This window comes from Macrotis lagotis, chromosome X (assembly GCF_037893015.1).
Source record: "Macrotis lagotis isolate mMagLag1 chromosome X, bilby.v1.9.chrom.fasta, whole genome shotgun sequence".
Lineage (NCBI taxonomy): Eukaryota > Metazoa > Chordata > Mammalia > Peramelemorphia > Peramelidae > Macrotis > Macrotis lagotis.
This window is the reverse complement of record NC_133666.1, coordinates 637,186,766-637,214,266: the sequence shown is the minus strand read 5'-3', so window position 1 is coordinate 637,214,266 and position 27,501 is coordinate 637,186,766. Positions and strand designations below refer to the sequence as shown.

The following is a 27,501-nucleotide window of genomic DNA, read 5'->3' as shown; positions in this document are numbered from 1 at the left end:
GGGAAGTTAAGTAACTTGCTCAAGGTCATATAGGTAGGAGTAAATCAGTCAATAAACATTATTAAATGCCGACTCTATGCTAGGCACTGGACTAAGCCCTGGAAATACGAAGAAAGACAAAAGACAGTCCCTTCAAGACCTATGTAACCTCATTCAAAGCAAAGTGAGCAGAATCAGAAGAACATTGTTCATCATAGCAGCAATATTTTAAGGATGATCAACTGTAAAAGACTTAGCTACTCTGATCAATACAATGATCCAAGATAATTCCAAAGGACCCACAATGAAAAATGCTATTCAACTCAGAGAGAACTGATGAACTTGGAATGTAGATTGAAACATACTTTTAAAAACTTTCTCTTTTTTCTTCTTCCTTCCTTCCTCCCTCTCCTGCCTTCTTTTTTCCTTCCTCTTTCCCTTTCCCTCCCTCCCTTCCCTTCCTTCTTTCCTTCCTTCTTTCCTTCCTTCCTTCTTTCCTTCCTTCCTTCCTTCCTTCCTTCCTTCCTTCCTTCCTTCCTTCCTTCCTTCCTTCCTTCCTTCCTTCCTTCCTTCCTCCCTCTCTCCCTTTCCCTTTTTCTTCTTTTTCAACATGGCTAATATGGAAATATGTTTTGCATGACTTCACATGTATAATTTATATCAAATTGCCTGCCTTCTTAAGCAGGGAAAGGGGCCAGAGGGAGATAATTTGAAACTTAAAATTAAAATAAAAATGAATATTAATATTTTTACATGATCATTGGGAAATATTTAATGAAATAAATTTGAAAAATATATTAAAAAAAGACAATTCCCTACTCTCAAGGGGAGAAAACATGCAAACAGTTATTTATAAGTAAGATATAGATAGGATAAATTGAAAATAATCAGCAAAGGGAAGGTATTAGAATTAAGGAGATCGGGAAAGTCTTCTCGGAGGTAGAATTTTAGCTGGGACATGAAAGAAGCAAGGAGAGGAGACTATCAAGAGGAGGGAGAGCATTCTAAGATGCAGAGGTAAGATTTGAATCCTGATATTATGATTCTAGAGCGGTGCTCTTATTTCTGAAATATGCTGCTTCCTTAATTTGGATGGAAATGGGCAATTCCAGGCCTGGAATTGAGAGGAAGAAGAAAAGGAGGAGGAGGAGAAGGAAGAAGGAGGAAGGAGGAAAAGAAAGGGGAAGAGAGATACTTTTAGAAAAGAATCTTTCTCACTGTGAGGTAAGAAATATTATAGTTTTCCCAAGTATTAAAGCTTTGGTTACCCCAAGGTCAATGGAGGGGTATGTGGGGGGTTTAAGAGGTTGTAAATACTACATAGAACAGTAAAAGAGAAGTGGCTTAAATCAGAGGTGCCACATGTGACCCAGGACATTCCTTAGCATTTCCTGAAGAAGATTAAAATGTAATTGGAAAATATTTAATAAAATAAATAAAAACACAAAAATTATAGAAAACATATTAAAAACTGTCAAGAACCTGCAGGGATCCTTATGTAGGGATTAACAGTTTCTGTTCTATTTGAATTTGAAATCTTTGCTTTAAACTATGTTAAAAGACTAGGATCATAGTTTTAGAGTAAGAGAGGACCTTAGAAACCACCAAGCCCAAGTCCATCATTTTAGATATGAGGAAAATGAGGCAGAGAAAAATTGTAACTTGTGTAGGGTCACATGACTAACTAGTACGCCTGAAAGGCAGGATTTGAATTTGGGTCTTCCTGACTCCAAGTGTAGTACTCTCTCCATTAGCTACCTTGGTATTACTACAATAGCTAAAATATGAATGGAGAGAAAGACAGAGACAGAGATACAGACAGAGACAGAGATAGAGAATAGAGACAGGAACAGAAAGAGGAGAGACAGACAGAAAGACAAAGACAGAGTTTACAAAGAGCTTTAATATATTATCTCATTTGGAGCTCAGTCAATATTCAATTCAGGTGGAAGATTTTGGAAGGACATGTGCAAGAGTCACACTGGAGGAGGGGGTGTGGGTGGGGTGGGATTTTCAGGGGTGATGGGAGTGCCCATTTGGAGACTCCAGTTGCACTTCAGCTTTAAGATCAACACTCTTACTGGTTTCTCCTGTTTGCAGAGAGAAAATATTGCAGCTTCATAGATGATCAAGGCCACACCTCTCACATACACCTTCATCCCTCTCCCTGCCTCCCCATGGATGTTGATTTTTTCCATTTCCTTTCCCAAGAGGTGAAGTCAACAGACAGTTACAGAAAAGCATACCTGCATCTCCATGCCTTACTCTATCCTTTGGAGGTGGCTCTATTTGCCAGGCTAGTTATACAGATTAGGGTAGGGTTGGGGCAGAGGATGGGGGCAATCACCTACGTTTTGTGCAGACAATTTTGGGCCGGTCCCATTTTCCATTGCTGTGACACTTGATGGTGGCCACGTGGTGCTGCGTGAAGCCCTTGTCACACTGGTAGCGCACACTCGAGTGGATACTGTACTTGGCCTTCCGAGGGCCGACTGGCGAGGCGTTCTCCACCGCTGGAGGGGGGCCACATAGCACTGAGGACACAGGGGCCAGCACCCAGTCAGAATGGGTCAGAGGACAAGCCCGGGGTCAGGCTGGTCCAGAAATGAAAATGCCATGTGTCAAAGAGAATATGGGTGTAGGGGCAAGGGGAGAGGACCCACCGTTGAAGAGGAAATCTTCCAAGTAGAGTAACAAGACCTAGGAAAGTCTTTCCTTAGCAAGCACCTGTTTCCTTCTCTAGGCTTGCAATTTTCTGATGGAAATACAGGGAACGTCAGAGTTGGAAGGGATTTTAGAACTTAGTATTTTATAATGGGGAAGGTATAAATTAGTGGCCCCTAAATAGAGCTAAGATCTTTACTTAAGACCATTAACCTCAGGAACCTTAGATGAATAGAATGATTGATCTTTGGTTCATGGACAGGGGCTAAACTCTGATCTGTATTACCTGATAGATACATACATATGGAGTGTTTGTATCCATACCCATACATCCCCATGACATGTGTCTCTATGTGCATTTGTTCTCTACTGGTCCGAATATAAGAGCTAGCATTTTTATGACAACCTCCCATTCACTTGTCTACAGTCAATACCCACTGGCATATGCAAATGTTTCTTAGCCTTCAGCTTGAATGTACCTCAGCAGGTCTTCAGAATACTATGGGAATGGGCTTAGTGGGGCAACATTTAGAATGATAAGTAATACAGTAGATGATGAGGATGGTTGAACTGCATGGTTTTGAAAGTCTTTGATTTAGTGGACATCCAATATAATCACTCCATTTCACAGGGAAGTCAAGTGACACAGACTGAAAGGAAAACACTTGTCCATGGAAACCAGAAAATGATGGAGGTAGGATCAGAACCTGAGTTCCATGACTCCCTGTATTCATCATGAGTCTTTAGATAGTCTCTCTCTCTCTCTCTCTCTCTCTCTCTCTCTCTCTCTCTCTCTCTCTCTCTCTCTCTCTCTCTCTCTCTCTTCTCTCCCTCTCCCCCCAATACAGCCTTTTTACCACTCCTTTGCCCTACCCCCACAACCTTAACTTCCCAAGGTCTCCTTGCCTGGAGAGGCTGCTGTTACCTGTGCCTTTCTTACAGACGTAGGGAAGGTTGTAGTTACAGGGTACATCATTCCAGCGACCACTCTCATGAGCCACCATCACTACGCAATCTTCCCCTCCTGCAAAGAAGTTATCTGGCTGCTTCTCCCGCCAGTTTTCATATTGCTGTTGGAGGAAAGGGAGAGTGTTAGTCTTATCTCTGTCTTGGTGAAGGGGTATAAAGAATATTTTTTTCTGTTCTTTACAGCCATCGACTCGGGACTACCCTCTGGACGCTGCTGAACTTAGAGTCTACCTTGTCCTGGAATGGGGAGAGAAAGACCATGACCCCTATTCCCTCTGTCCCTAGCACTGGCATCAGGATCAGCTCAGGGGAACAGTCTTCCCTTAGAAATTATAACTCCTGATGTGAACTTGGACAGCATCTAATTCAATACAAACTGGTAGGTAAGTGATTTGTCCAAGGTCACACAGCAAGTTTGTTGTAGTTAAGACCAAATCCTGGTCTTTTGGTCTCCCCATCCAGGGTTCTTCCCCTTACAACCACCCTACCCCCAGGCCATTCCCCTTCCCTCATTCTTTCTACCATACCTATGCCAGTTATACCCCTCAAGGGAGCCTCATACTTAACTCCCCTACCTAGGGCCAAGTCAGGGACCCAGGCCTCATTGTATCTTTGCCAATGACTTCCCGTTCCTTTAGCTCACCAGGCCTGTGTTGTCTGTCCATTGGAAATCCCGCTCCACAATCCGGTCATTCAGTCCAATCCAGGTGTTCTCATGGCCAAAGCCTGAGGAGGGAGGTGCCCCAACCCAGGGGTTGGGGGAAGAAGGTCATCACTGGGGATCTAGGGCCAGTGGGATACCCCCCCCCACTATCTCAAAGGTGGATAGACTAGAGGCTGCTGTGAATCCTATCACCCAAGGAAAGTCTGCCCTGAGACCACTGATGAGTGGGTCATACCCCCACATCTGGCAACCACTGACCCAGGGCTGGGGTCCTTGGATTCAACCTTAGTAATAATAACATAGTGCTTTTGCAAAGCACTTTTCTCATAGTCTCATGAGTTAGGAAGAATAAGTATCTTCCTCATTTTCTAACTAAGGAAGCTGAAGAGGCAGTGACTGATCCAGAGTCACACAGCTGTTGTCTCAGATGTGAACGGGGCCCTCCCCCAGGTCCCTCCTCCCCACTCCCAAACCTAATATCCCAGGCTCATACTATTGATAAAGGAATGTTCTTCCAGGGAGTGGACGCTGGTGAGGTGGCCAGCCCGACGGCGGCAGTCTCTCTCTGCATCTTCCCAGGCTCGGCGGTGGGCAAAGTATCGATAGCAATGTCCTTGGAATTTGTGCCAACTGTGGTCGCAGCCTTCTGTGTCTGAGGCCAGAGGCAGAGGGTGATCCTTAGAGCCCCTGAATTGGGGGCTCCTATTCTTTCACCTTTATGAACTCATACAACCCACCCACTTACCCACCTACACAAAACTTGAGTTCCGAGGATCCAAGGCACCATTCCAAATTAGCAGCAGCCATTGCTTTTGAAAGGCCCATGCCCCACCATCTTCCAGCACCTGAGAGCTCAGCTTCTTTTACTCATTCTATCACCTCTCAGTGACCCAGAGAAGTCTGGGAGTACTGAATTCTGTTTCCTGGGTTATTTCTAATATCTGGGATTCTGAATGGGGGGAGGCTGTCATAGATCAAAAGATTTGGAGGTCATCACTAGAAGAGACAAACATACAGTAACAGCTGTCTTTTACTGAGAGGAAATCCAAAGCTCAGAGAAATAAGGGACTTTTTTTTTGTTTGTTTTTGCAAGGCAATGGGGTTAAGTGACTTGCCCAAGGCCACACAGTTAGGTAATTATTAAGTGTCTGAGGCCGTATTTGAACTCAGTTCCTCCTGACTCCAAAGCTGGTGCGCTATCCACTGCGTCACCCAGCTGCCCCAAGGTCACATGCAACTAAGGGAAGATCTGGAACTAGAAACTAGGTTCCCTGATTTTTATGCTAGCGTTCTTTCCACTGTGCCATATTGCCTCTTTTGGGGACTAGGACATGGAATTACAGCTATCTTTTTCTTAAAAGAGATCCCATATTCTCTTTATGCAGGAGTTAGAAATGTGGACTCATCTGATTGCCTTCTGAGAGCCCCATATGCTCAGTAATCTTTCATCACACCTTTCATCCCATCTCCTTGAGAATTTATCTTCTCTGAACACCTTAGCCCTTTCACTAAACTCTCATCCCTACTTTCCTTCACTGATCCCTGTTTCACCTGGAGAGCCCCAATCTCTCTTATGGTATATGCTATTCCCATCACTGAGCTCCAAACTCCCTCACAGAAACTCAGTTTCTCTCACTGAACTCCTTCCTCATCAGTGAACTTTTGTCCCTCCCTTTAGTGAGCCTACTTCCCTCCCAAGGACACACCATCACTTCATCATGTCACAGAGAAATGGAGATGCTTAATGGGAAACCAGTGTTCAGACCTCTCCCATTTTTAGTCCATTTCCCTTTCCTTCCTCCCTGACCTTCCCTGGGTTTACTTTCTTTCCCCCTTCATATTAAGTCAGAGGTAATGGCCGTACTAAGATATCCTCTTGTTGGCTCCAAGGGGATAGAATCAACTTCAGTTTGCTTTTAGTAAGGTCTGGGTGGGGGTAATAGATGGGGTAAGGGACATGGAATTTTATTCCCTTTGGAGGGGACCTGAAAAACTGGGGAGAGGGAGAGGTGTACCTAGGCTGGAATGGGCGGAGAGTCCAGGCCCTTGTCTGGAATGGTGAGGCTCCTCTCCTCTCCCCTCCTGGGGTGGGGAGGAAGAAATGATCTTACCTTTGTCACAGAGGCTCCCTCCATAGCTGGGTAGACACAGGCAAATGAAGGAGTTGACTTCATCAATGCAAGTGCCCCCGTTTAGGCAAGGGCTTGACAGGCAGTCATCAATATCTGGGGAGGAGATGATGTTGGGTTCAGAAGGCAGCCTCCTTTCCTCCCTCAAGCCTCCTCCCCCACTCCTCTTCAGCCCCTGTTTTCTGATCCATGCCAAGAGCAGAGACCATGACCCTGCCATCTATCTCCTCCCCCTGGGTGGCTTTCCAGCAGATGGAGAAGGCAGCCCCATCAGCAATTAGCATTAATTAGGGCCCCACAAGAGCTGCTGTGAATAAGCAGACTCTGAGCATGGGGAGGGAGGGGATACGAGGCAGGATAGAGGTGAAGGAGGGGCCGATGCAGGCTTCAAGCAGGAGTGGTATGAGCTTGCTTAACATCCTCCTCCCCCAGACTCTCCCGACTTGAGGCAGGAGCCAGGTTATATAAAGAATCACAAAACCACAGAACACTAATACCAGAAGGAATCTTGAAGACAATCTCCTCTAATCCCACGGTTGTACAGAGGGGAACCGAGACCCAGTGAGGATCTCGCCCCATCCCAGTAAGATAGTGATGGAGCTGGGACTAAGCCCTGAGGGAGGTCCAGCACAGGTTTCTTTGCTCCAATGGGGGAGAAAGACAGACTCCCTCCCAGTTCTGCCAGGCCCAGGCTCAAGAATTCAGAGAATAAGACCAATAAGTCTTCACCCCTCTGACTGTCCTCTGTGGTCCCTGATGGTGGTCTTTAGAGACATGGCAGGACTGGAGTGGAGCTACTTCGGAGAGCCTTGCTCCTAAATGGGAACAGTTTATCTAGGTCTCATGATAACTGGTCTAGGAATCAGAGGATCCGAGTTCAAATCAGAGGACCCTCAGCAAGCCCTTCCCTTCTCTAGACCTCAATGAGGGATTTGGACTCAATGGCAACTAAGGTCTCTTCCATTGACAGAACTAAGAGGCAATGATTATACTGAAGCCCCTTCCAGTCACCCTGGGGACAGCCACAGCTCTTATCTTCTCTTGTTTCCTGAGCCCCAACTACATGAAGTAGTGGAAAGGGTGATAGGAAAATAGTTCTTGAGCTGAAATGAACCTTAGGAGTGATTGAGTACAATTTCCTCACTTTATAGATGAAGAAACTGAGGGGAAATGACTTACTCAAGGTCACTCAGAAAGGAAAGGGTCAAATTGAAATTTGAACCCAGGTTCTTTTTGACTCCAAATATAATGCTCCTTTTTAAGGGGACCATTCTCCCTCTCAGAAGACTTATTTTGACTAAACCCTGGCTCGGACTTTTTGTTTGTTTTTTACTCCCTAAAGGACTTTCAGGGACTTGCCCTCTTGGTTTCCTCATCTATAAAATGAGGTGTAACTAGATTAGATCTCTAAGGTTTCTCCCAATGCCAGATTTTACAATCCCTAAAAACCCATGTTATTTGCAGCCAGTGTTGAGCTTCTGGAAGTGGCTCATATTGGCTTTTGAGAGCCACTTGTTAAATTTTCAGTGTGAGCATCAACACCTCAAGAAATCAGTAAATCTACAAATAAGTACTTGATGTATTGTTTTGTTGATTGCCTAGACTTAAAGAAAGTGATGGGAAAATTTAATAATGCAGAAAAAAACTTAAAAATGTTGCCATACATTCTCCCCCGCCCAGGTTGGTTGTTAAATTTTTACCAACACACTTCTATCTGCAGTCGAACTCTTTCTTATCTTCATGATCTTTATACCTGCTGATGGGTAATGTGCAGAGACAGCTGGGAGGCAGCAGACAACCCTGACCTTGATGGTCTATGTCCTGGACTGTCCTTTAGTAGGAAGGCCTGCTTTCTCTGGGTCTTAGCCTTTTCTAAAGGTCTTTTCTGACTCTAGGAGTCTGCGGTCCCTGATTCACCTGGCTGGCCTCGGCTCCAACTACATGGAGACTCCAGGGTATAGGCCTGAGGCTCCTTCCTCAAGATGGCAGGAGTTATGTGCATAGGCCAAGGGGAAGGAGTTTCAAGGGGAGACTCACCAATCTCACAGTTCTCCCCCGTGAAGCCCTGGTCACAGCTGCAGCCATAGGTGCTATGATTGACTTGGCATGTGCCTCCATGAAGACAGGGGTTGTTTTCACAGGGATTAGCTGAAGATGTAAGACAGAAACTTGAGGGCAAGCTACCTGCTCACGTCAGCCCACCCACAATTCCAGCTGCTCCTCTAGAGTTAATTCTCATAACTGATGGAGTTAAGGAGAGATGACCTGAGATCTGTCTGCAAACTCTGTCTGCAAGTCTACTTCTCTCCCCCACAATCCATGACTGCCTTTTCCTCTTCCCAGCAGCTCAACAAGCTTTTTTAAAGCACTTCATTTTTGCCAGGCACCGTTAGATGTTGGGGATAAAATAAGGCAACCCAATCTATCCCATTGAGGAATGTACATTCTGTGAGACAAGAGTTTGGTTCAGGAAGAAGAAAGATGCTGGTGTGGTTGTTCTTCTTTTACATTTTCAGTTAATAAGCATTTATTCTCATTCTCTCTCTCTCTCTCTCTCTCTCTCTCTCTCTCTCTCTCTCTCCCCCGCCTTTTCTCATTTCTCTCACATTGAAAAGAAAAAGAAAATGCTAATGACCCTTGTAAAGATTACAAACGCTTGTAACTCATATAATTAAGCAAAACAAATTTTCTTGGGTCTGAGCAGACCCTGCTCTGAAATGCATTCCCCTTTACAGAAGAGCACTCCATCCCAATTCCCAAAGTCCCCATCTCCCCCTTTTTGATTGGTACTTCTCTTTTCCCCTAGGGATAAGCTTTCCAACTCTGTTTTGCTTGGATTCCAAGAAGCAAAATTATCCTCATCAACACTGCCATCATAAATGACAACACAACTGTTATTTAAATGACATTTAAAGGTTTGCAAAGTCCTCTGAAGAAAGGACTTCATTACAGCGTCCTTATTATCCTATGAGGAATGGCACTGCAATGATTATTATGCTCATTTTACAGAGGGAAAATGGAGGCAGACTTCAAAGTCAGATCTACTGTAGGATGCTTCTTGGGAATGTTGATGGGGGTCATCTTTCTTTGCTTGTCTCATCCCTCTCCCTTTCCAGCTGATCCTCAGGCAATTGGGCATCAGTTCCCTGTTCCCCTAGTAGCATTTTGAGAAAAAATAGTAAAAAATTATCATCACTCTGAAGTTGATCTTGCAGGAAGAGATGTTCCTTCCTATGGGATGGCTGCTGGGACTGCATGAATGTAGCTACAACTGTGTGTCTAGACTGTCTACATAATCATAGGCCTTTAGTTAAGGGATCATAACTATAAATCATTCTAAAGGGGACCAGGCCTCTCTCTGGGGGTTAGGAGAAGGCAGATTCCACTGGGATGGTGATAGTCCATCCTGGGTGAAGTGGGTTTAGGTAGAGATGTCACAGGTAGTCTTATAATCATACACACACACACAATCTCACTGTCAACTGGGCATTTATACAATAAAATCTAGCCTAGGAGCTAGATGGGGAAGTGGAGAGAGTAAGTATGGGTCCTAGAGTCAGGAGGATCTGAGTGCAAATGTGACCTTAGACCTTAATAATTACCTAGCTGTGTGACCTTGGGCAAATCACTTAACCCATTGCTTGCAAAAACCAAAACCAAAAAGAAAACCCCAAAACAAAACCCCAAACCAAAAATCTAGCCCAATAGGTCAGAGGTTCTTAGAATTCAGAGAAACATTACAATGCACAATGTCAGAGCTGTAAAGGACCTGAGCAAAAAGGACGTTGGAATTGGGATTCTTTTCTCTTCCAGTTCTGCCTAAGACAAATGACTAAATCCAAAAAAGTCTGGATTATAGAGTATTACAGAATCCCTAATCCAGCCCTTTACTAGATAATTTTATTTTTTATTTTAATTTTTAAAGATTTTATTTATTTTGAATTTTACAATTTTCCCCCAATCTTACTTCCCTTCCCCTACCCCCCCCCCCCCCACCACAGAAAGCAATTTGCCAGTCTTTATATTGTTTCCGTGGTATACATTGATCCAAATTGAATGTGATGAGAGGGAAATCATATCACTAGATAATTTTGCCTTCTTCCTTGACTTCTCTCTTTTGTTCCTTGCCTCCTCTTTCCCACACACTGGATTCATCCCTCTCCCCTCCCCCCTGCCCACACTGTGCTCTCCCCCAAACCTATCCAGTGGCCAGTTCTCCTACTCCCTCCCCCCTCCAGTCCAGTCTCCCAATGCTGCCTCTCCTTCTGCAAGAGGAGTAGACCCCACAGATGCCTCAGCAGATGGCATGAGCCTGGGCATCAATTACTACTTCTCTAATTAGTTGACTGACTTTAAGCCATCTCTCCCCCGAGGGAGATCAGCATCCTGGCCTGGCCTGAAGCACAGTTAGGCAGAAAGGAGGGAGGAGGGATCCCAGTCCCCGGTAGCTTAGTTCCTTCACATTAGGAAGACGTATTTGTCTAGAGCCTTTGGACTGAAGTGTGGAAAAAATTGAACTGAGTACTCCCTAAAAGAGGGTCTGAGATGGTTGGGGACCCCCCAGAATCCTCTCGAGACAGGTTGCACTGAGCTTGTCCCCCTCCTCAGGGTAGGGCCATGCTTTTCTGCTCACAAGAGCTTAACCAAGAACACTCAAGCCCTGTTTCTCTCCCCTTTCAGTTGGTTATTATGATAAAAGGATGACGACTGCTAAGGAAAAAGATTCCAGAGTAAGGCCTGGCTCACCCTGGTCCCTCCTATCCAGGGATTCAGAAGGGCCAAAAGATAGCTAGGAAGAGGCGGCAGGTGACCAATAACAGTGTCCCCATCTGCAGAGATATAGGGATGACTCTGGAGGTTCTTCAGGCTTTCCCTGATCATTTGATTTGGGGTACAGCTAGATGATGATGCTAACTAGCATTTACATACAGGTAGGTGTATGGGTCTAAACGACAGGGTGACCATTTAGGGCTGTGATTATGAAAAGGTAAAGCTGTGAATGTGGCAACATTTGGCTGCATGTTTGTGAGACTGAAAGTGTGTATGACTGACCTTTCAGGGTGATGGTGTGTCCATCTGTATCTATGGCTCAAAGAGCCCCCAAAGTGAATTTCATGAGGTCGCATGATAATCTAGTCCAACTTCTTTTCTCAAATGAAGCTCAGGAGAAGAGACTTATTCAAGGTCACACTGGGCAACAGAATTCAAACCCAACTCCCCAGCCTCTGGATTCAGTGATTTTTCTAAGATACCATATTATCATCCATCTCTGCTCAAAGATAACTGGGGCAAAATTTCTTAACTCGGATTACTTCCCTTCAATTTGGAATGGAAAACAAGGACATTTTTATTTTGATATAATTGGTTTCCTTTGTAAACCTAAAGATTTTGATTTACACGTTTAAAAACATGATTCTCAAACTGCTTACCATCTCAGGAAGGGAAGAGGTGAGAGAGGGAAGAAAAAAATTGGAACTCAAAATTTACCAAAAAAATGTTAAAAATTATCTTTACAAGTATTTGGGGGGGGGATAAAATATTATATAAAAAATCTCTGATTCTGAGAAGAGGGCCATAGGCTTCTCTAGACTGACTGCCCTTGGATTTCAGGATGCAGGAAAAGTTCAAGAGTCTCTTCTCTAGGGACACAGACTACTTGGAGCAGCAATCTGGAGAGAATCATGCGCATCAGGCCGCACTCACACACATGTTTGCCCAAATGTGTATGGCCACGTCTGGTCTACGTCTGGCAAACATGGGTCCCTGTGGGTGGCTCCAGGAGCCGCCCTCTCTCACCTGCCCACAGAACTGCCGTGACTCAGGAGCTCTTGCAAACACTGATTACTATTTTCAAATTCATTTGCATTTCTGCCAAGAGAGACTGTCTGCAGCTCCCGAAGTTGTTTCACACCCCTCCTCCATATTAAGTTTCCTTCCATCCCACCAGCAATGAGGCCAAGAGACTGCTTCTTGCCTGCTTAAGATGGCTTAGCAGGGAGACCAGGACCACTAGAGCAGTGGATCTGAGATCCTCCTTCAGTCTTGGCATCCCATGTTCTAGGTTCTAGCCCTTCTAGCTCTGAGAGTCTCTCTTCTAAATTCTACAGCCTCTTCTAATGTTAATGTTCTGTGTCCTTAGGTACCTTCCTGCTATCACATTTTATGTTCTAAAGTTTCTTCTAGCTCTAACTTTCTATGTTTTAAATTCCCTCCCAGCGTTGACATTCTATGGTTCTAAGGTGCTCCCACTTCTGACATTCTGTGTTCTAAGCTCCCTCCCCATCCTGACATTCTATGTTCTAAGGTTCCTCTAATATTCTGTGTTCTAAGCTCCTTCCAAACTCTGACACTCTGTGTTCTAAGCTCTCTCCCAGTTCTGACATTTAATGTTCTAAGGTCCCTCCCATCTGTCACATTTTGTTTTAAAGTTTCTACTAGCTCTAACATTCTATGGTTCTAAATTCCCTCTCAATTCTGACATTCTGTGTTCTAAGGTTGCTCCCAGTTCTGACATTGTGATCTAAGCCCTCTCCCTATTCTGACATTCTATGTTCTAAAGCCCCTCCCAACTATCATCCATAGAATTTATTAGGAGGGGCAGCTAGGTGGCACAGTGGAAAGAGCACTGACCCTGGAGTCAGGAGGATCTGAGTTCAAATCAGACCTCAGACACTTAATAATTGCCTAGCTGTGTGACCTTGGGCTAGCCACTTAACCTCACTGCCTTAAATTTTAAAAAAAATTTAAAAGAATTTATTATTAGCCTATGATGGGACAGCTGGTGAGGCAGTGGGTAGAGCACAGGGTCTGAGGTCAGGAGGATGTGACCTAAGCTTACTAGCTGTCTGACCCTGGGCAAGTCACTTAACCTCATTGCCTCCAAAAAAAAATAACATCAACAAAGATCTTAAGGTGTACAGAACTCTATGATTTTAGCTAAGATACAATATCTATCCTCATGGAGAGTTTAGGCTAGTAGAGAGTAAGACAGATAATATTATATTATAGGACTGATTAGAAGTTATAAAACAAAGTGCTATGTGAAGTTTGAAGAAGGGTGTTACCAACCATGGAAAGCAAGGAAGACTTCTTGGAATGGGTAGATTTTTGTGTTGATTTAAAAAAAAAAGTTGAGCAAAGTTGGGCAAGGTTGAAGCCTGAGCAATAATAGACTGAGCAGAAACCTGGAAGTCTGGGAGTGTGTGGCATGTTTTTTGGGGGGGTTTATTTTGGGAAGGGGGAGTGTCATAAACTTGTACAGTTTGGTTGTAGCAAGAGTGTTTAGAGGGGAATAATGAATGATAAGGCTGTTAAGATAACCCATTTTAGAGGTTCTTGATTGAAAAAAGTTTGACTTTTACAATAGGGAGTCACAGAAATTTTTTCAGTAGAAGGATAATATAACCTGAATTACATATTAAAGCAAAATTCCTTACAGCAGGATAAAGGATTATCTAGCGAGGGAAAAGAGTTGAGTTGTGAAAAGTTATTAGGAGGCAATGGGGATGCACTGAGATGGTGATTGTGGGAATATTAGAGAGAGAAACGTTGCAAGTGATACTAGAGAGATGGAATTGATAGGACCTGGTAACAGAGGAGTTGTGAGACGTGAGATAAAGGAAAGTGTCAATGATAACCTCAAGATTAGGGACACACAAGACCAAATGAATGGTAGTTTCACTGATGGAAATAGTTAAGTTGGAGCAAGAGTAGGTTCAAGAGGAAACATAAATAGCTTTTTTTTGGACATGTTGAATTTGAGGTCCTGGTGAGACATATCCTACACTGTGGAGGTATCCTACACTGCAGAAGGAAATATGGGTCTGATGTTCAGAAGAGAGGCTATGACTAGAAATATATTGAAGATTATGTCCATCAGCAGAAAAGTGAAATATAAGGATGAATGTGATTGTCGCAGGAGGAAAAAAGAGGCTCAAGGACAGACCTTTGGGGAACAAACATTTGAATGGATCTGGAAAAAGCAAAAACAAAGTGGTAGAGGACAGAGAGGTGGGAGGAGGACCAGAAGAATGTGCTGCTTTTAATGGTGATTTTTCTTGCAAATTGTTTCTTTTTTCATTTCATGACTAACATGGAAATATGTTTTACAAGATCACACATATATAACCTATATCAAATTGCTTACCATCTTAGGGATGGAAGAGGCTTGAAGGAAGGAAAGGAGAAAATTTGGAACTCAAAATCTTATAAAAATGGATGTTTAAAATTGTCTTTTCAAGTAATTGGAAAAAATAAAACATTATGTAAAAAAAGAAGCTGCTTTTGAAGGCAAAGATGGAGTAAATATTCAGTCAGAAGGGTTACTTAAAAGATGTGAAAAATTGCAGAATGATGAGGCTTGGGAAAAAAGTCCACTGGATTTGATGATTTTAGAGTTCTTCAGTGTCCTAGCAAGATCTTATAATTTGTCTAGTACCTATCACAGGGCTCTGAACAGCGAAGCTGCCCAACAAATGTTTGTTGAATTAACTAAATTAATGATTTAAGGTCTCTTCTAGCTCTGATATTCAATGTCCTACGTTTTAAGACAATACAGTTCTAACATTTGATGTTCTTTGTTTCACAGTCCCTTACAACTCTGCTATTTTTAGTGCTATGATTTTTGGTCAGATTCTGGCCTCCTCCCCAAACAATTCATCACCACTGAGACCATCTCCATCCTAATTTTCCTGCCTATGATGTGCGTGGAACATTTGACCCAGCTGATTGGCAAGAGTCTTGGGCTGAGATTCCAGAGACCTGGGTCATATAATCCATTCACTCCAGGAGACTCAAGGAGGAGTGAGAAAGGAGGAGGCAGAAAAAGGAACTGATCCCTAGGGAGAGAAGCATTTAGGTATTATCAATGTTCTGACCCACCACTGAATGATTTATGCTCAGAGCTATTCTTTAGAGGAAAATGTGACTGTCATCTCTCTGCACAAGCCTGAAGCCTGAGAGATAAGGATGTGTGCTTCTTTGTGTGTGTATATGTATGTGTGTGTGTGTGTGTGTGTGTGTGTGTGTGTGTGTGTGTGTGTGCTGGAGGAAAAGAAGGAAGAAACTTATTTCTGTTCATGATAGAGAACATGCCTAAGAAAATGTGGCTGTCTCTAGCCTCCATCCCTAGTAAGCTCCTTGTCTGAGAGGTGGCATATAGCCCACATCCTGAGGGAGTCCCCAGCATAATCGGCAGTGCCAGGTTCTGCCCTCATGGAGTTGGTTAGTTGGACTATTTAAGAGATATGACCTCTGCTTCCAGGGAATCTCCCTCTTTAGAGGGAGAAGGAGACATAGGTCCTTGGGGTCTTGCTAGATATCATTCCTGGAAGAATACCTATTTGGAAAGATCCAAGGTCAGCCATTGGTAAGCTTAAGGACTGTCCCCCTTACCCTCCCCCCAAAAAGGGGGGGGACTTGAAAGGTTGATATAAGATCATATTGAAGGCTTTAATGATGATTAGCTGAGCCTTCATTCCAGGTTGAGGGAGGGAGGTAGGAAGGGAACTTTACCAAGCCAAGCCTGTTCAAGCTTAGCACCAAGATTCCTCTACGGTTGCCATGACAATAGCAAGAGGCTGCCTGCTGGCTTTGGGAGAGTGGAGGGGTGGGCTGAGCTGTGGTCTGGAGCAGTCAATTCACTTTTGCCAACAGGTCCTTGTCGCAAAATGTACCTGTATGATGAACAGTGGTCAAAAGTGCCAGACACTTACTATGAGGCCCATCATCTGGGAATGGACTGGGAGTTCAGGGGCTTAGGGTACTGATGATCTTAGTTCTAAGAGATGACCATCACCCCATCAGAGACAGGGAGAGGAGGAATAGGTGGCACTATTCTTGCCATTTGGAAGTGTACTTTCTCAGGCAAAGACAACAATTCTCAATTTAGAGGAGGGGGATAGATGGGTGTATGTGGTTCTTGTGGGCAGAATAAGAACCAGTGGGAAATGGGGCAGTGGAGGGTAACAGAAACAGATTTACTTCATGTGGACAAAAACTTTCTAACAAATAGAGTTGCTCAAGAATAGAATGTTCAGATCATCTGACTAAGATGAATTATTTTCCAGAGCTCTGAAAGAACTGGCAGATGTGACTGCTGAGTTGATGTCGGTGACCTTTAAAGGTAGTAGAGGGATGCTATAGGACTAAAGATGAACAAATATTTTGATCTTTCAAATACAATCTTCAAACTATAGGCATGTCAACAGGCATTTAATAAAGTCAGAAAATGTTTTCAAATAACATCAATTGTACCCAAGAAAATTTCATTTGTGGTGATACTACCAATGTGTTGGGGATGAAATGGATAGATGTAGATTAGTTGATTATGCAGTTAGGGGGTTTTGAGAATAGCTCCAAAGAGAGTTATTAATGGGTCAAAATTAACTTGGAGGCAGGTCTCAAATGAAGTGACAAGGGATCTTCCTTACATTGCATACTGGCTGCATTGTAACCAATGACTTATATGAAGGTATATCACACTGAATGATAGATTTTAAATTAGAAGAGGCCTTCAAGGTCCTCTAGTCCATGCTTTTTTATAGATGAGGGTCAGAGAAGTTTAAGTGTTCAAGGTCACAAAGCTATCATAAATGGCACATTATGAAATTTGTAGATGATAAATCTAGAAAGGAGAGCAGAGTCAAAAAAGATCTTAAAAATTTAGAGGCATAAGCATTGTTGTCATAGTTCTCTAGGGAGTATTTACCACAAGAGTCACCAGAGAGAATGACAAAGGATGAGCTCTTACTTCTAGCAAATATAGAGAGCAAGGAAAATTTCAAAATTAGCTTCAGAGAGTGAATAATATTTGTCTTTTTGCCAGAGTCAAATCGCAAGTCAATAAGTATTTATTAAATACCTACTGTAAACCAGATACCATACTAAGCACTAGGGATATAGGGATACAGAGAAAGGCAAAAAATATAGTGCCTGATCTCAAAGAGCTTGCAATCTAATAGGATAAACAACATGCAAACAATCAGATATAGAAAGAATAAATTATATATATATATATATATATATATATATATATATATATATATATATAAACTCAGAGGAAAGGCATTAAAATTAAGGACTGGGAAAGACTTCTTATAGAAGATGAAATTTTAGGTAGTCAGGAGAGGAAGATGAGGAGGGAAAACCCTGGGTATATAAAAAAGCCAGTGGAGATACCTGAAGTGAGAAGATAGAATGCATTATTTGAACAGCAACATGGAGGCCATTGTCACTGTAGAGCAGAGTAGATAGAAGAGGAACTAAGGGTGTAAGAAGACTGGAAAGGAGGGAGGAGGCAGATTTTGACAGCATCCGAAGACTCGATAATGTTATATTTGACCCAGAGTCAATAAGGAACCACTGGAATTTATCAAACAGTGAGCTGACAAAGGTCAGACCTGCCTTTTTGGAAGATCAACCTGGTATCTGAATCGGGGATGAACTGAAGTCTCAAGGAGAGACCTGAGACAGGAAGATGATCAACAGGTTATTGCATAGTTCAGGGGTGAGGTGAGGAGGAGATGTACCAGGTTGGTGGAAGTGTCAGAGGAGAGATATTATGAAGGTAGAAATGAAAGAATTTGACCATTTATTAGTTCTGGTGGGGGGGGCGGTGAGGCATTAAGGATGAAGCTGAGGTTGTAAATCTAGATGACTAGGAAGATGGTGAAACCCTGGACAACAAAAGGGAAGCTAAGAAGTGGGAAGAGTGGAGGAAAACAAGGACGATATTCAATTCAATATGTCTATTAGGTAACAGGAACTTGGAGAATGACAGTCAGGACAGAAGATAGATAAAATTGGACAAATCTGAAAATCATTTGCATAGAAATGACAACTGGAATGATGGGAGCTGATGTGATCACCTAGTGAAACAGCATAAAGAAAGAAAAGAACAGGGCCCAGGACAGGGTCTTGGAGAATATAACTATATTTGGCAGGCATGAAATCGACAAAGGGGACTGATAAGGAGTGGTCCAAGAGGTAAATGGAGAACTAGGAAAAAGAGTAACACAAAAACCTAGAGAGAAGAAAATCTCAAGAGGGAGGTATTGACAGTATCAAAGATTGCAGAAAAGTCAAGGAGAATTGAGAATAGGTCATTGGATTTGGTAATTAAAAAAATCACCAATAACTTTGGGAAAAAAAGAGTTTCAGTTGAATGATGAGATCAGAATCCAGACTAAAGAAAGTTAAGAGGAGACTGGGAAGAAAGGAAGTGGAGACACCTATTGTAGACAGCCTTCCCAAGATGTTTAGCCACAAAGAGGGAAGAGATATAGGAAAATGGCTAGTAGGGAATGGATCAAAATGGGGGTTCTTGAAAATGGGGGAGACTAGAGCATGTTTGTAGAGAAGTAAACACAAGACAAGGAGAGGCTGAAGATAAATAAAAGAGTGGGAATGATATGAGGGACAATCAGTTGGAGTAGACAGGATGGTTCATTTGTTCATGTAGAAAGGTTTGTCATGGTAAGGAGGACCACTTCATTACATGTAATAGGTGAATGAGGAGATAACAGCAGAAGACATTTGAATGGTTTGAGATGAGGAAGGCAGAAGAGGTAGCTCTCCTAGAATAAACTCAATGTTTTCAGTGAAATATGAAGGGTAGGTGAAGAAGATGGGAAATTTGAAGAGGGATTAAAAGATTTGGAAAACTGGTGTGATGGGTGGGATAGTGAGTCAATTGATATATAAGGATTGCCTGGCCTTAGTAGAGGCCCAGCTAAGATTATGTATCACATGATCACAGTTTTGTGATTTACTTCCCCTTTGTTCAGCAACACATAAGTGAGAGTGATGGTGGGAGCAGTACTGGGCTTGAGGCTTGGCAGAGTAAGGTCAACAGTAAGATAAGAGGTCATAGGACTCAAAAGAAAACAGTGAAGAGTTGAACTGGTTCACTGATGGGTCAAGAGTGGGAATGGAGGAGAGATAGTTGTTGCTTGTCTTTCATTCTTTTTTTCTTTTAGTTTTTGCAAGGCAATGCGGCTATGTGACTTGCCCAAACTCACACAGCTAGGCAATTATTAAGTGTCTGAAGTCAGATTTGAACTCAAGTTCTCCTGACTCCAGGGCCAGTGCTCTATCCACTGCGCCACCTAGCTGCCCCTTGTCCTTTATTCTTGAAGAAGACCATGACATCAGGGAGGTGATGCCATGATAAGCATGTGAATTGGATTTAAGTGAGGGGAGTGTTGTAAAGTCACTAGCCTCACTTTCTTCTTCAGGGCCAACTGAGTTAAGTGAATTAGGAAGACTGGAGATGGCCCTGGCTGTAAGATAATCAGGGTTAAGTGATTTGCCCAAGGTCTCATAGTAAATGTCTGGAGCCACTTTTGAACTCAGGTTCTTCTGACTCCTGATCTGGTGCTCTCCATTGTGCCACATAGGACAGAGAGCTGGTCTGAAAAAGAGCTGAGGGCTGAAGGGTTAGAGGTCTGGATAAAGAACAAAGTTTAGGATGCTAAGACAAAGGAAAAGGGGCAGTAACAATGGATTGTGATAATATAAGAGTTATTTTAGATTTCATTACCATGGAAGACAAATCATTGTTATCTGTGGTCAAAGTGCAGTTTGGTCTTGGTCCTGAAAGAGAATGTAAGGGGGTTTGAGGAATGCTTCTCTATTTTCAGGTTATCAAGAAGAATGAAGGGTTTCTATAAAAACACAAAGAAGGAGTTCAACATAAAAGCAAAGAACAAGAAGAGGGAAATACTGATTGGTGTCAAGGGGTTGAGAGGATAGAAGACACAGAAAAGAAAAGGAAAAAGGACTATAAAACAATTGTAACAAAGTAATTGATAGGAAACTCTTCCCTTCAAAAAAGGGAAGTAGACCTATGAGATATTCACCCTCCAAGGAATCATTACATGGAGCCCCCAAGTGAGAGATCTGTCAGTAAGGTCAGTAGATAAACATAATAGTAGCTGGAGCTGGTGATTCCCAGCTGAAGGACATAGGATCATAGATTTGAGGCCAGAAAGGACCTCAGAGACCGTTTTGGTCTATGCTTTCATTTTGTAAATGAGGGAATGGAAGCCAAGGGGGGTTAAGTGACTTACTTATAGGCATAATGTAGTACGTGGCTGAATAAGGATTTGAACCCAGATCTTCTGACTCTAAATATGACATCCTTTGGCATATGGTAAATGTTAGTAAATAATAAAGGCATTCTTAAGACCTATCAAATCTCATGACTACTATCTGATTCTGAAGGCACAAGCACAGTGATTCTACTGAAATGACCCTAGAAAGCATTGCTAGGGATCATGGGATATGAATGATGTTTATCTTACTGGTCCTAATCAAAGGTTGAGGAACTCAGAAGAGAAGGGCAGATTTGGAAAGGAAACAGTCAGTTAAGAAGATGGCATCTAAAAACAAGATTTGGATTTCTGGACCACAGCTTAAAAATTAGAAATAGAAACCTGTTAATCAGAAACAATTGCTTTAACAAGGGCTAGTAAGAATGCAGGTATGTGAAGTCTTGTAGATCTGATTAAAAGGACTTTAAGCTGAAAAGAAGGGGAGGGGCATAATAACCATAAAGGGGAAGGAAAGCATAGTTGCCCAGTCATTTGTAGGACGTAACATATAAGAAAAGAACTAACAATAAAAACCATAGTCTCAGATGTCCATACTCAAAATACAAAACATTTTTTCAAAAAGTAAGCTAAATTGGAGATCTGAATATAAGGGAAAATTTTGACCTATAGTTATCACTGAGACTTGATAGTATGAGAACCAAGCCTAAAATACAATTCTGGAAGGGATATAGTTCCCCCTCCCCGCTTTAGTTTTTGTAAGGCAGTGGGGTTAAGTGACTTGCCCAAGGTCACCCAGATAGGTAAATATAATGTGTCTGAAATAGGATTTGAACTCAGGTCCTCCTGACCCCAGGGTTAGTGCTCTATCTAGGTGTTGCAGTGGCACCACCTAGCTGCCCTGGAAGGGATATGTTAATGAAAAGGAACATATGGAATAAAAGGAATGGTGCAATAAAATTGTACATTAAAAAGATTTCCCTACTGTAAATTCATGTAGGGAAATCTAGGAACAAGCAAGTATGGGGCTGAGCATTTGAGTGAACAACAATAGAAGAGACTGTCGCATTGACAGAAAAATAGAGATGAAACATTAGAAAACAGATCACAAATCTGGGACAGTGGCACAAAACTTGGCCATCAATTATCCAAACATCTGCTTGAGTTCTCTCTTTGCCTAGAGCAGAGTAGCTATTAAATTTTTGGCTTTCCATAAGGCTAATTTCATCCTTCAAAAGATATAGGAACTAAAAATTTTATTCTAGACTTAAGCTTCTATAATCAGGAGGAACCAAGTAACAAAGTAACAAAGAAGGGAGCTTTAGAGGAGAGGTGCCAATGAATCTTAGAATTTGATGAAAAAAAAGGAAAGTTGGGTCTGATTTGATAGGAATACCATCAAAGTTTTCACAGAGAGTTAGGACTCTGTGGACTAAAATCCTACAGGAAAAGTCATTGCAGGGGGGATGAGAAACTCAAGAATGAAATTCTGAAGATACAAAGAGGAGAAAGAAAAAAAGAAGAACAGTGTGGGTACAAAGGAAACTCATTGACCTATTTCGATTGTTAAAATACACAGCAAGAAGATGAGGACAAGAACAGGTAATAGGAGATGAATACAAAATTGTGTGGTGGTTCTGTAAGGCCACTGACAGGGGTGCTGAAGTTAAGAATGAGCTGAAGCTGGTGGGGAAACTAAAGACATTTAAAAGGGTGGGAGGAAAAAAAGAGGGTCAGAGGATTTTTTTTTCTATATGGGGAATAAAGGAGATCAAAGAAAAGATGTCACCATTGTTCAGAGGGGAAAGGATGATAATAATAGGTTACAGTGAGAAGGCAGAGCTGCCTAGTTTTTATTTGGCTTCTGTTTGCTCTGCCGAAGAAATTGCTCTTTGGATTAGAAAGGGCAGAACAAAAATGACTAATACAGAGTTAATCCTCAAGATAACCAAAGATATAGTAGTATCATAGATTCAGAATTAAAAGGGATCTTTAGAACTAGAATTAAAAGGAATCTTTAGAACTCTAAGGTCATATAGTCTACCACCTCATTTTACAGAAAAAGAAAGTGAGGCCCAGTGAGGTTGCCACTGACCGAAGGACACACAGATAGTAAATATTCAAATTGGACCTCAGGTTCTCTGACTTTCAAATTCAGGTCTTTTTCCACTCCACTAGGCTCCTAAGTCGGGCTAGCTGCCCTTGAAAAGTCCAACCCCTCAGGCCTTGATGAATGAAGTAGAGCCCAAAGTACTAGAGAGTGTGATTGCTGAGTCACTGTCAGTAATTTATGAAAAATCTTGGACAGCAGAAGAGGACTGGACAAGGACAAAAGTTGTCCTAATTTACAAAAGTAGGGAGAACAGAATCTAAAAACTGCTGGCAGGTTGAGCTTGACTTCTCTATCTTATAAGTTCTAGAGCATTTTATTAAAGATTTAAAGAATGATTAGTTTGACTCATCCAACCTTTCTGGAGAGCAATTTGGAATTATGCCCACAGGGCAATAAAAATGTGCCTACCCTTTGATCCAGAAATGCCACTACTGGGTCTATACCTTGAAGAGATGATGAAAAAGGGTAAAAACATCACTTGTACAAAAATATTCATAGTAGCCCTGTTTGTGGTGGCAAAGAATTGGAAATTGAGTAAATGTCCATCAATTGGGGAATGGCTGAACAAATTGTGGTATATGCAAGTAATGGAACACTATTGTTCTGTTAGAAACCAGGAGGGATGGGAATTCAGAGAAGCCTGGAAGGAATTCCATGAACTTATGTTGAGCCAGATGAGCAGAACCAGAAGAACATTGTACACTATAACAGCAACATGGGGGTGATGATCAATCTTAATGGACTTGCTCATTTCATCAGTGCAATAGTCAGGGACAATTTGGGGCTATCTGTGATGGAGAATACCATCTGTGTCCAGAGAAAGAATTGTGGAGTTTGAACGAAGAACAAAGACTATTACCTTTAATTAAAACAAAACAAACCAAAACATTATCTTATTATGTAATTTTGTTCTTATACTTTTTTTTCCTTAAAGATATGATTTTTCTCTCAACACATTCAATTTTGATCAGTGTATAGCATGGAAACAATGTAAAGACTATCAGACTGCTTTCTATGGGGGTGGGGGGAGGGAAGTGAGATTAGGGGGAAAATTGTAAAATTCAAAAATAAATAAATTTTAAAAAAGAATTTAAATTTTAAATTTTAATTAGTTTGAAAAGGACATGGGGATCACTCAGTCACCAGAATTTTATTCAGAACATGTTCTGTCAAGTTAACCCCATTCCCTTTAAAATTTTTTTTTCCTAATTACTATATCAATACCCCCCTACTCAATAATCTCCAGTTATTTCCAGTGATTTCACCTCCAGGTTCATATATAAAAATCTCCTGTTCATTCTTTAAAGCCCTTCATAACCTGGTCCCCTAGTTATCTCTCTAATTTTCTTCAGGCTAATGACATTGGTCTTCTGGCTTTTCCTTATTTAAAACACTCCATCTCCAGACTCTGGACAGTTTTCACGACAGTCCCTCATGCCCAGAATCCTCTCCTTCTTCAGATTCTCTAGCTTCTTTCAAGTCCTAGCTTAAATTCCCCCATTCTACAAGAAGCCTTTCCTGATTCTCCTTAATACTAATTCTCCTCTGTTGATTATTTCCAGCTTATCCTGCACATAGCTTTTTTGTAAATTTTTTTTTTTCATTTTGTTTCCTCTGTTAGACTGTGAGTTCCTTTACAACAGGGATTGGGTTTTTTTTTTAACCTTTCTTGATATCTCCAACACTGGCAAAATACCTAAGTATTTAGTAGCTGTCTAATAAACATCTCTTGATAAATCAGGGAAATATAGATACCTGCATTTTGGTAAAGCATTTGATGAGGTCTCTCATGTGGACAAGGTGGAGAGATGTGGGATGGATAATAGTATAGTCACAAGGACATGCTGCTGAATGAAGGTGAAGAACATCATACTAGAACCTGATTTTTCATATTCTAAACTGGATCCTCACTGTTTCAAGGCAATCCTTTTACATCACCCTAATCAATTTACTATCCCATTTACACAAGGCTCTTCCAAAAAAAGTTTAATCCCTCTTCAAAATTGCCTTGACTCTTCTCTTAATTGAAAATTTTGCCTTGTATTGAAGCCATTTGCTTAGAGCTCCCTCTTCTTCCCTTCTCCTCATCTCACATTATCCAGATGGCCTATCCATTGTTTCCCAGTCACCCCTGTGTCTCCCCTGCATATGATTTTCATATCTATTTATCCTATCCTAATCTCTCTCTTAACCTTCAGTATCACATCTCCAACTATCTATTGTACATTGTACATCTCAAACTGAATGTCCTGTAGACACCTTTCACTCAACATGTTCAAAACTGAATTCATCATCTTTTCCCCTGTATCCTCTCCCTAACACTGTTGAGAGCACCACCATACTCCTAATTAACCCAGGTCATATTCTGATCTTCAAAATAGAGAAACTTTCCATTTGGCTGTATGTATTTTCCCTTGGTTTTACTGCAGAGATTTCTGTACAAATCTAGGTACCTCTTTTTAGGATGAAACTGAAAAAGTGGAGACCATCCTTGGAAAAATCACCAGCATTGTAAGAGAACTGGAGATCATTCCAAACACTGATAATCTCTGAGTACCCTTCCAGCCTTGGGATTCTGGAATTCCAAATGAACTACCTTTGTAAGATGCTGAAGCCTTGTAACTGAAGCTTTATTGTCAGAGATACTATGAAGGGAATCCCTGTGTTCCACTCCCTTTTAGTTCTAAGATTTAATATCCTATAAAAATGGACCTTTTAATGTGGAGACAGAGTCCTTCATCTGCTTCCATTCAATAATCAGTGTGATGGCAAAGGTCCTCAAGAACTCTAAGCTTTAGAGATCTCTGATTTTTCTCCCCAAAATTAAACATCTGAAATATAAAACAAGTGAGACTCAGGCAGCGGAAATGACACATGAAAGGTCACACAGTGAGGACAGGACTAGAAGTAGGCTGCAGAGGCAGAGTCAAGATGGCAGATCAGCAGGAATAAGTACATTGAGGAACTCCTCCCAACAAAATTCTGCCAAACAGATCTAGAAAACACACCAGACTGAATTCTGAATGGCAAATGCAAGAAAAAAATCACATTGAGTCATTTTTCTAATCCAGGTTGACAGGGGTGGGTGGGGGGAAGAAGAGAAGTGGGGGAGGGGAGGGAGGAGAGGGAGAGGGAGAGGGAGAGGGAGAGGGAGAGGGAGAGGGAGAGGGAGAGGGAGAGGGAGAGGGAGAGGGAGAGAACTGTGAACGATAGGATAGGGTTTGGCCAAACATGCAAGCCTACCTGAAATATTCCAATGCTTAAGGGTTGAAGGAGACAAAGGGTCATGCACTCAAGCAGACAAAGTTCCAAACCTTGTGCCTTAACAGCATACAAGGTACAGGGTAGGTGTCAATTGGCAGCTTTGCTACCCAAGGCATATGAGGAGGAGCTATGTGCACAGGGATGATACTCCAGGTTGATCAGCTGTTGTGAGTCCCTAGGCTGTCTACTAAGTGAGAAATGAGTTCATAAGCAAACAGCAGCTGTGTGACTTGGACCCCAGTAACAGATCTGGGTCTCAGATCCAACCTTTAGCCCAATTTGAAGCCTGTGGAAGAATAACCAAGGAAGGAATCCAAAACTAAAGGGAAGACTAATTCTGTCACTATGAAACAGTAGAGCTTTCCAGCTGGCTGATTGATAGTGGCTGAAGTGAACAGCAGTCTACTGAAACTCCAGAGGAGGCAAGCCCAAAGCTTGTTGCTCAGACCCAAGTCCGGATTGTCGACCTGAGGAGTTCAACTCAAGGGGACAGTGATCAAACTTGCTCTGGATCAGACAAATGGGAGAACTGAAAGTTTTCAAGTCTCAGGTCTCCAATCTGAGCTGTTCCTGAAATCCTGGAATGACACAAAACTCAATACTCCAAGAAAACAGCAGTGGGATCAACCCCTCCAAAAGTGAGCAGGCCTTGCAAAAGTCAGGAAGTAGTCTGGATGACAGAGCAAACAAAAAAAGAATTCCATCATGAAAAAGCTATTATGGTGGCAGGAATGCTCAAGATATAAACCCAAAAGAGAATGACTCAAAAATATCTACAAGCAAAGCCTCAAAAGAAAGTCATAGCTTGGGCACAAATTCAACTAGAATTCCTGGAAGAGATTAAATAAGAGTTTTTTAAAAGAGTTTAAATTTTTTTATAAATGAGAGTGTTAGAGGAAAAAAATTAGAAAAGAAATCAGAAATGGAAAAAGAATTGGAAAAGAAATAGTAATTTGGCACAAGAGGTTTAAAACCTTGCCCAAGTAACAAACTCCCTGAAAATTAAAATGGACAAATAGAAAGAAGGCAGATTTTTGATGATTATAAGAAATCATATAAGAAATTACAAATTTCCTGATAACCCAGCCCTTGAGCTGGTGCTCTTCCCAATAGGGATGACTGCAGCAAGGCAATATATTAGGCCCTAATACTACCTTTAGGTTGGTTTCATGCCCCTTGGTAGGTAGGCTAATAGATTAGTTCATCATGGAGTCTAACCTCAACACCTTTAACCCATTTGTGATAATGCCAACATGTGGGAATCCAGTTCTATTCATGACCTCAACCTCTAGATCAGGTTGTCTTGGTCTTTGATGGTCCAGGATTAGAGAGTATCTGAGAAAGGGTGGCCTATAGGCCTTTAGTGGGAAGACTAAAAGAGGCTGGGATCCTGGGACTGAGAGTGTGGGATCACTGGACAGAACTCTAGGGACTACTCTGAATCCAGTTCAATTCTTGATTCTCAAAGCTCATACATCTATATCAATATTTTAAGAACCTATGGTAATATCAATGTAGATAGTCTATAGGGCTTGGTCCAAACTTCTCCATACCTTAGATGATTTCATGATTTCATAAAATGCCATCATCTGGGTTCCACCTTTCTGGTGGTGAACCTCTCTGAACTTAGCTAGGAGCTTCTTGGACATAACTTATATCCTCCAAATA

At 41.9% G+C, this 27,501-nt stretch overlaps 1 protein-coding gene across 1 annotated transcript in view; it reads right to left on the bottom strand.

Moving 5' to 3' along the window:
* Positions 1-27,501, bottom strand: part of NCAN (neurocan) — a 52,171-nt gene that overhangs the window by 5,845 nt on the left and 18,825 nt on the right. Inside the window, exons 8-14 of the mRNA XM_074200028.1 lie at positions 9,753-9,761; positions 8,443-8,553; positions 6,388-6,501; positions 4,770-4,928; positions 4,256-4,338; positions 3,569-3,713; positions 2,331-2,513 (exon numbers count right to left, since the gene is read on the bottom strand). Coding sequence (XP_074056129.1) covers positions 2,331-2,513; positions 3,569-3,713; positions 4,256-4,338; positions 4,770-4,928; positions 6,388-6,501; positions 8,443-8,553; positions 9,753-9,761 — 804 coding nt within the window. The remainder of the gene's footprint in view (positions 1-2,330; positions 2,514-3,568; positions 3,714-4,255; positions 4,339-4,769; positions 4,929-6,387; positions 6,502-8,442; positions 8,554-9,752; positions 9,762-27,501) is intronic.